General features: G+C 51.9%; 1 protein-coding gene across 1 annotated transcript in view; it reads right to left on the minus strand.

Annotated features, from left to right (window-relative positions):
* The window catches only part of MICALL1 (MICAL-like 1), a gene marked incomplete at its 5' end in the record, with an annotated part of 13,224 nt that extends 9,183 nt beyond the window's left edge, over window positions 1-4,041 (minus strand). Inside the window, 4 exon segments of the mRNA XM_009705347.1 lie at window positions 3-199; window positions 888-958; window positions 1,989-2,130; window positions 3,993-4,041. Coding sequence (XP_009703649.1) covers window positions 3-199; window positions 888-958; window positions 1,989-2,130; window positions 3,993-4,041 — 459 coding nt within the window.
* Window positions 4,042-10,010: the final 5,969 nt, after the last annotated feature.

Raw genomic sequence — 10,010 nt, forward strand, 5'->3', positions numbered from 1 at the left:
ACCTAAAGCACTGGCGGTGGTAGAGCTTGCCCTCGGCCAGGTAGCGCTGGACCAGATGGACGTGCTGCTGGCATGCTGCGCAGGTACTGCTGAGCGTGGTGCGCTGGGATCGCTCCGATGGGTCCAAGGGGCCATCGTCCTGAGAGACAACACACGAGGAGCTCAGAATGGCGGCCACGAGCTGCTCCCCAGCCCACAGCTCCTCCAGAGCAGCTGCTCTCTGTGCATGGCCCATTGTTGAGTGCTTGTGGGGCTGACCTCAGGGTCTGATAATGCACAGACCAGCTGTCCCCAAGTCCAGGCACAGGCAGGCTGCCTCTTCCTAAATTAGAAGGGGCCACTCCAAAAGGTGCCTTGCCCTGTCTAGGGCTGAAGGGATGTGGAAGGGAGTAATCTAAACCCCAGGCAGCAAGGGACCTGCAAGAGGAATCCCCTCTCTTTGGAAAATGTGCCATCCCAGACATCTGCTAAAACCCGAAATAAAGGGCCAAGAAAGAAAAAGGCATCTTTTCTGCTCTTCTAATCCCACATTCAAAAACATCTAAAGGGTTATCCTCCCATAGGAAGGAGGGTGCTTGTGCCCTGGGTGGCTCAAGAAACTATCCTGGCACCAACCCACCCAACCTCTTGCCTGTCATGAACAAATTTCAGTCCACAGAGTCGTAGAGAGAAATCACTTTCTCAGCCGGGTCCCCCAAGGCACTAAAATCCCAAACATCCCTCCCACTCCAAAACACACAGGTAGCCTCTAGCAAAGACCCACCCCGCTGTGATGGGCTCTCTCCCATCTCCTCATCCACAGCGCAGGGAACACCACTGCCTCTGGCTGGCTTTGAACTGAGAAATTAAGTTACCTGTGGTGCTGGGGGACTCTCGACCGCAGCCACAGGCTTCTTGTGGGACAGCAGAGGCGGCGAGGAGGCAGCAGCTGGGCGCTTCATAGGCGGAGGGACTCTGGCTGGAGGCAGAAAGCAAGGAGGATCAGGCTCGGAGAGGAGCAGTGACTCACACCACCCATGTGGGGGAAGGGGAGGAGGAAAAAAAAAAAAATCATCTAGCCTTGTGACATAGGATGGGACTTGCCACTCCCAACACTTCAGTGCCTATTTTAGGTGGAAGAGACAAAGATAATCTAATAACGGGTTGGCTGCAAGGCTGCCAGAGCGCCTGGCCCTGCTGTGGATCCCCTTCTGTGGCCCAGGGATATCAACCTCTCACTGTCATTTGATTTACTCATCAAATGCTGCTTGGCTTCCTTGTAACCAACTCCCTAAGCAATGCTTAAAGCCCAGAGCACCCCGGGTAGCTGCTGATGTATTGTTGTGACCCACTGGATCCCAGGATTTCTGGGCTGTCAGCAGGTTTGCGAAGCATCTCTTGCCCATCAGGGCTGGCACTCATACACCAGTCCCCAGAAAGAATCCTTGTCTGGGAGGCCAGCATCCCTGGAGAAGTATACGCACGTGGAAGAGATTTATCTGATGTCGTGGTTAGAGAGCGGAGCAGAGACCTGGAGCCCTTGTCCCCACCCAGCAGGGATGCCCTGGAAGAGCTGTCTCTGAGCAGCACTCAGCTGAGGTTGCAGTTGCAAGGACAGATGAGCAGATTTGAGACACTCCACCCTGGCTCCCTTCTTTACACTTGCTTTACTCTTACCGATGTGATAAAAATGAGCTGCGGTAGGCAGGCTGCCTATCTAGGTGTCTCCCATTTTAGTGGGTTAAAGCAGATGACAAAGGGGTCTGATGAGCCCTAGGGGTGGTGGCCCAACCCAAGCGGCAGGAAGGCAGCGCGGAGGGAGGAGAAATAAGGCGTTCCTCTTTCCGCAGCCTGAGCTGTTAAATCACACCCCATTTCTTGTGACTCCACTCCCTGTTCCAGGCCTTCCTCACCAGCACCAGCAAAATCCAGGACAGGCAGGCACGATCCACTCCTCTCCCCTTCCCCACAAACACACATGGAAGCCAGAGGGATGGAAGGACACTCACCTTGGCTGGGGTTGTTGAAGTGGTTGTAATACTGAGACACGTAAGTCATGATGCTGAGGCAGTCGGGGACTTTCATGGAGACCATGTCATTGGGATCTAGCAGGGCTGGGATGCCCAGCTCCCGCTCTGCCAATTCAAAAGCCTGCAGGAACAGTAGAAGGAGGCATTAAGGAGAGAAAACTGATGCTCTCTGAAAAATAACAGAGTTGGAAGGACCCCAAGGAAGGTTAAGTAGTAAGCCTATGGCATCCCTGATGGACAGAGGCTCCCAGACATGCCACTTAACTGGAAAGGTGGCATCAGAAGCAAGGGAACAAGATGCTGCAGCTGCCCTTTCCTCCACGTTATTTCAGCTCCCTGTGCCCCTGCAACTCCCACCTGAGGGGTCTTGGCATTCGGCTGCTGCACTGGGACAAGGAGGGTAACTCTCATGAGGTCTGAAAAATGCCCAGTGTTTTTTCAGCCTGTGAAATGGGCACACCACCAGTGCCCTCGCACAAGAGCCCAGCAGAGCTTTGGCTGGCACCGTGAGGGACCTAGGGCTGGCAGATACTTCCAGCAACACAGCCAAACATCCGCTCTACTGAGCAGTGTCCCCAGCCACCCCAAATGCTCACCCCACAGAAACACTGACTCTGCCCATCCTCTCATGCCACATCTTCCCCTCCCACAGTTAACATAGCCATCCCGGCTCAACAGTCAGCAGCCTGCCACGCACAAGCCACTTCAGTACTTTTCTGTGTCTCAGCAAGCAGAAAGGACAAGGACATTGTGATAAGAAGCACATAGCTCCTGCATACATGGCTATTTGAAAGGAAGGAGCAAAGGAGGAAAATAGCTGTTTGAGAGCTTCCCACTTAGCAGTGCGTGCGGGTTACTGGCTATACACTGGCCATCTCGCTGCTGTGTCAGGGGGAGCGTACTCTCATCGATCTCCAAGGGAGGGAGGATGTGAGACTACGGCAGGGACTGAAGACAAAGTGAGTCAGGAGGGGATGGGAGTGGTGTGGGCACTGAATGGTCAGGAACCAGGTGCGGGGTGTGGGTAAACACTGACAGTGCCTGGTTTCTGGGGTACAAGATGCTGTGCAGGGTGTAGGATCTAAAGAAAAGGAATGGAGAAATAAATCAAAACTGATATTTGCAGTAACTAGGGGTGTAAAATGCCCCCTGTGGACACCCAGCTCTGCTCAGCCTGGCTTTAAGCTGGTTCTTTGGACTGAGCCTTGCTGAACACAAGGCTGCTTCAAGCAGTAGGGAGCACGGAGAGACCCCAGCTTCAGGGTCACTAATAGGACAAGAAACCCACTGTGTGGCTCTCAAATGGGAAAAGATGGCTGCTAATGGCTGAAAGGGGCCTACTGGTCTAGGAAAGGGTGCAGCCAGGACCCAACTGGAGAGCCCTAATCCTGAAAACCCAAATGACCTATCTCATCTCATCTTGGGAAAGTGATGGCCCACATCTCTCCACAGACTATCAGATGGAGCCTGCAGCAATTAGGTCTTTCTCTCAGCAAAAAACCCAAGGCTATTGCTGCCCTGTCCTACCCCTAGCCCCTAGGGTTGGGCATCTTCTCATTCCCCACTGCCTGATTCTGCTGTTGGCTCCAGCTGTCCCAAGCAGGAAGGAAACATTGCAGACCAGCCTGGGTCCAGCATGACCTTCCTCTCTGCTTATGCCTGGAGTAAAACTAGCTTCTTGCTTCCATTGCCTGCAAGTCTGGAACAGCTGAGGTCAAGAAGATGTTGCATCATTTTAATCTTCACCTGAGATGTTGTCCTGGCAGCTATCAGAATAACCATCTTATCTTCCCTTCAGTACAGGCTGGAAGCTGATGTTTCAGATTGTCTTATGTTTCCAGGGAAGCTCCTGCCTGTTACTTACAAACACAGATTTTTCTTACACCCTCACCACCGTCAAAAAGCCCTCCCACACCACATGACCTCCATCAAGTCATTCTCATGTCCCTTCTTCCTTCTGTGCGCTGTATAATAGGGACTTACCAAGCGGTTATTCTCATAGACATCATCCTTGGAGAGAGAATCAAAGTCTCTGAAATGAGAAAGCACAAAAAAGCCACATGAGGTGCAGAGGAAAAGTGCCCCAATGCCACCACCCGCAGGTTCTCAGGACAGCCAAACTTACAACAACTCAACATATAAGACCCTAGATAAACAAGACCTTGTCAAAGTAGATTTCAAGATGTAATGGGACAAAGAAACCAAAGGGAAATTGCAATTAAAAAAAGAAAGCAACTCCCAAATGGGTGGTGACCAGGAAATTAAAATGTCATTCTCATCTCTCGTTATCGCTGCTTCTGCCCTTGCGATTAAAGGCTGCAGAAATACCAGGGCCACGTTCCGATTAGCACCACACACCGCTGCGCCGAGGGGTGCACGACATCACCCCAAACTTGCCCCTCCAAGGCCAGCGGCCACAACAGCAGGAGGAGGACGGGGAAGCAGATTCCGCACCTCAGAAGAAATAGCCACCTGCCCAAGATCTCTCCCTCCTACAAGGGTCTTTAGGCAAACCTCCCTGCACCACCTTAAGGAATCTGAGGTCACCCCAGGATTTGGGGTGACACAGAAGGTCTTAAACTGCACTTCTGTCCTTGCTTGCCCCCCAACACTCGCAGTACACAGCAAACCACCCTCGGCTGCCGCCTTTACAGCGAGGCAGCTTACTGAATGCAAGGTGCTCGGGGCACAGAGAGGAACCCCAGAAGATCCCGATCCAGGCACGTTGTGGCATTTCACTTGTTCCCCTGGATCCCTTCGGGGGATCGAATCAGTCCGGCCACAGGGATTGACAAGCTGCTTTTGTCAGCGGAGCAGAGGGTTAAAGCAGTCTGCAGGTTTTCAATAGAAGGAGAGAAATAGAGGAAGGAGTGAAGTTATGCCTTTTGCATACGCGCGTGGGTATGGTGTGTGAAAACAGCAGCACGCTAAACCGATTACAGCCCCTTCCTGCCAAAGATCTCACCTTTGTTACCGAAAAAACCTCAGACAGCAGCTCGGTCTGCCTGTGAGCTAGATTCACAGAGGAGGGGACAGCCCAGAGAGGTTTAGGGTCAGGCGAAGCCACCTCAATGGCCCAGAGAGAGGTGTCAAAGCTTAGGAAACCAACCCAGAAAGAAAAATTCAGATTAGAGGTGAAGAGCGTGTCCCCCACTCCAAAGGTGCTGTGCAAGAATCGGGCGAGATGGTGAATCCTCAGCCGTGCACCAGTGGAGAGGGGCTGCAGGAGCCTCCCTTCCTCCGTCCTCCTTGGGATTTTATTGCCTTTTCCTGTAACACCGATCCAACCCGCCCCGGCGTCGCACCGCAGGGCAACCGGCCCCTTCTCAAAGCCCCTCGCGCGCCTTTCCCAATGCTGCAGAGGAAGTCTGTGATGAGCTCAGGAAGATTTTCCCAGCTCCCTGCACCACCATAAAATTACACTTCCTCCGTTCAAAAGCAAGAGGCTGCCGGTGTCGTTTCCTCCCAGATAAACGAAACTGCAGCCGCTCGCCGCTGCGGGAGCGAATGCGGCAGACACACGGAAGATGGGCTGGATGTTCAGCTCTGTATTAAGCACCTTTCTGAAAGCTCACGGAAATACATTGTGGATGTCCCATCCCAGGAAGTGTTCAAGGCCAGGTGGGATGGGGCTTTGAGCACCCTGGTCTGGTGGAAGGTGTCCCTGCCCGTGGCAGGGTGGTTGGAACTGGGTGAGCTTTAAAGGTCCCTTCTAACCCAAACCATTCTATGACATGATACACGCACAGAACTCAGCCTGTTCAAAATACCGCAAGTTTTCCCTTTCTACACTCTGGTGAGAAAAGGCTTCAGCCCCAGCCTTTGCTTTGATTTGAAAACTAGTGCCTTTTTTGTACTTATGACTAGTTTCCACTGGGAGATGTCTTTTCCCTAAGTCGTGTTGTGTTTTGTTTTGTTTTTTCCTAGAGAACTCCTTTAACCCTGCTGTACTTTTTTTTTTTTTCCTTTTAAAGAAAATACCAGCTTGGGAACACAGGAGAAGCGATGACAGCAAAATTATATATCAACTGCCCTCTAAACATTCATGACCTTCATTTTGAATGCCCTCACTCTCAGGATATGGGAGTGGTGCAGCTGGAAGCTCAAACACTCCTTGGTGGCCTGGGCTAGGCGAGTATTTTTTGACAGACAAAACATCACGTCCCTTCCGCTCATGTCCATTCCACTCTGCCCCAGCGAACCAAAGCCGTTTTTAGTAAACCAAGGCAAATCTACCTGTGAAAGCAGATGCCAGCAGAGAGGACGTGAAGCTCAAGATGTAGCAGGAGGGCTACCAACCAGCAAGGGAATAGAAGACTTTTTTCCACTAATGTAGGATTGCAGACTCTTAGCTTTTACCCAAGATACTGAAGTCCCTCAGCACGAGGCCCCAGAGATCACGGTTTATTCAGTTCCTTTCCACTGCGTTTTCCGGCTCCTTCTCCAAACAAGCCAAGCAGGACCACGCTGATCTCCATCACTCCTGACATGAGCACTCCCTGCAGCTCCGGGCACGTCCCCTGTATCGCTGTGAAAGGAGCATGGCCTCTCAGGCATGGGGGAAAAGTCACCCCAGACATACCCCTTTCCTCTCTATAAACTGCCTCCTCTGCAGAAAGACCAGAACTTGCCATCTCACAGCTCCACGACATGTGGCTGCACGTCACATTATTTCCTTGCCCTGATCTCAGCAGACTTTCATCCAGCTCTGCTCAGGCGCCTCTCCCGACAACAAACCAGTCCAAGGGATCGGACGTAAGAATAGGCGAGACCGGCTATCCCAGTTGAACAACTGTCTTGACTCAGCAAACCCCAGCGTTGTAGCATATCCTGGAGTAATATTTCCATCCAAGTAACATCCCAAGTACTTGCCTAATTAGATACATACAGAGCCACTAAGCACTCTAGGGTTTAGGGCAGCTGCCAGGGAGCACAGCAGACCCAGGGAAGGGGGAAGGGTGCACCGTACAGCTAAAACCAGAGCAAATTCCTGGATTCTTCAAATATAAATCATGAGCACTTTAACGGCAGTGCTGCATAATAAGCCCTTCAGCTTTCCAGGTCTTGCCAGGGAAACGCAGGCAGTACATGGGAAGGAACAAATGAGATTTGTGATCCTGCCTGTAACCAAACCCACAGCTCTAAGGACACAAAACAGTGTTTCTAACACACGGCTCTCATCTTTCGTTTTCCTCAAGCCTCCATCTCTCTCAGCACTCGAAAGGCATGTGCCATGCTCTCTTGTTCTTCTCGCCCTGGAATGCCAAGAACCTCCTCTGAGCTCTGGGGAGGCTGCACAGCTTGGGATGCCGAAACATGCTTTTTGCTTCACTAAGCTGCAGCAAATGCCTCGTAAACACTAATTTCACGCTTTAGATTTCTACAGCACTGAGCAAACAAACTCAGTAATCCCGACAGTCCACTGTCAAGTTGGCCTGGATGCTTCCAGCTTAACTGACAAGGGAAAAGAAGAGATTAAATGTCTCGCCTCGAGATCACACAGCCAGAACGCAGTCAGAGACTAAATCCAGATTTCCCATTTCTCTGACTGGGAGAGAGAGGCAGTGAAACCAAGCGAGGTGTGTACAGTAGCAGAGCTCGAGTTGGGGACTTTCAGCTTCATGGCTCAACACACAGATCCCACAGGTATGCACCTCATCCTTGGTGGTCAGTTCCAGACACCTTTGGCTGGATTCAGTAGACACTGAGCACCTCCAGTCTACTTTAAAAAAAAACAAAAAAACCAAACACAAAAAACAACAAAACAAAATCCTCTAGTGTTTCCAAGAGCTCTGCAGGAGCTGCTCCAGGGGAGCATCCCTCTGATGTCATCTGCCTCATCCCAAGGCTATTGTGTTCAAATCAGGGGTCACACGGAAAACTGCCCTCAGCCTCATTTACCCGTATAGCTTTTCAGGACAGCCTCTTCCCCAGCATGTCACCTACCAGCACAGCAGCCCAACAGGGGGTTGTCTGGGCAGGGTCAGACAACCAGGACAGACCGACAACCACCAAAGCAGCCAAAGAAAAGCCTGGAGGATCAGGGTGCCAGAGGAGTGGTGTCACACAGGTAGAGAAGAGAGCTCCAGCTCAGCTTTTCTATGGATGTGCCTGTTCCTCCTCTCTGCGACCCAAGGGGAAGCCAGTGGGAAGTGGGGAAGCGGCTGAGTACAGAGGAACTTCAGCCTTTGGGGAGCAACGCGGCCGTCTCATGCGGACCAGGAGAGTCCTGCACAAAGGAAGACCACGCAAGGTCAGAAACGTACTGGTAGATCCCTGCCAAGTCCCATTACCGGGGTGACTGAAAGCACTTTAGAAGAAAAGAAGGGCAACCACTTTTTCCTCTGCCGTCAGGAGATTTACTGCCTCTGATCCGATCTTCCCACTTCCAAATTGGGACAGGCTGAAGAAGCTGGAATCAGATGAAACGATGCTACTCTCCTGACCACCCTCTGAAAATCCTTCTACAACATGCCATGTCCTTGTAAGGTCCTGGGCTTTGTCTCTACAATACAGCTCGTGCAGAAGACCTGTGAAGCATTTAGTTACGACATCTGCCAGGAGCAGATTTAAGCCCACTGACAACTTAAGAGCGGCTGCTGCTTAATGGGATGGTTAATATGGTTAATGGGAAAGCATCAGGTGGTTTTAGTGGTGTTTATCATACGCTTTTGCCGAACCTCTGCTTTTTAGTTCCCAGTTACCAAAAAAAAAAAAAAATTAAAAAATTTCTGAAACACAGTAATTGTAAGTGTTCCTGTCCTTAATTTGCCTCTTCCCTTCCAGCAGCCTTGCGACTGCGAGTATTTTCAGAAGCTTTATCCTAGCTGGTCAGAGTGAGCCATACCACCCGGGAGGTGCCAGGACACAAGACCACGCAGCTCCCTCAAGACCCAGAACAATGCAAAGCCACTGTACGTCTCGGCTCTCGGTGGTTCCTGAATGCCACACTGAGGATTTTGTGGCAGTCACCTGAAACACAGCAAGCAGCAGTTCAGTTCCTAGCCTACCTGTTCACTTTCTGCTCGTAAGAAATCGGGTCTGTCTGGCCCTCTCACAGGCACTGCAGCTCCACAGTGGCGTTACCGTCAACCCTCTACCTGCTAGAGATGGCCTTTTTGTTGCTGTAATGACAAAATGTCGCCCCGGGGCCAGCTCAGAAAAGAGGATTTAGTGAATTCAGGCAATCTCAGAGGAAGAACCACCAGGTCCAGAGCAGAGAACATGACAGGGAATGCACCACTAGGCTTTGCTGATAGCGAGGAGCACGTGCACGGCAAGGTGGAGCGATGCCTACCTGCATTGCAAGGGATACCAAAGATTAGAGGAGACGGGATGCGGATTCCCAGCAGCGTGGATTCCCAGCAGCGCAGGGGCACAGAGGGTTATGGTGGCAGGTCGGGGCAGATTCCTTCCAGCGGCTCAGCCAGTTTCTCCAGCCTGACACCATGCCCCCAAGCAATCCCAAACTCACTGGCTGCCTCTTGAAACTCATTCACTTTCAGAGCCACCCTGTGACAGGGAGGCTGACAGAGGAAACCCAACTGTAAGCCATTTCCCGGGGGGAGGCTAGCAAGGCTCGGTATCCCTGCTGGTATTCGCTACCTCCTGCTTCACTGCGGCATCCACAGAAAGCAAATGCAAGAAGCGACCTGGTTCAGAGCTCTGCGTGTTTCGGAGTGGCTGCCTCTGGCAGCTGGGAATGTCCCTGTGGTTTTCGGGAAACGGGAATGCCCACCTCTTGAAGAGATGAAAGACCCCCATACCCAGCTGCCAGCACCATGCCTCCTCCCTGGCACGCACCAACCCCAGTTTGGCATACTGGTGTAAGGACCTAGCCCACCTCCGTGCTTTCCTCGGCCTTAAACCACACGACTCCGGCTAACCCTGACCTTGATGGGCCTGCAAGCCCAGGTCAGAAGGTCGCTCACTGAAACAAGGCATCCTTCATCCTGGCACCCAGTTATTTTGGAAGGCGACGGAGCCACTGCTGTGCTGTCT

This window comes from Cariama cristata, unplaced genomic scaffold, assembly GCF_000690535.1.
Source record: "Cariama cristata isolate BGI_N322 unplaced genomic scaffold, ASM69053v1 scaffold30578, whole genome shotgun sequence".
Classification (NCBI taxonomy): domain Eukaryota; kingdom Metazoa; phylum Chordata; class Aves; order Cariamiformes; family Cariamidae; genus Cariama; species Cariama cristata.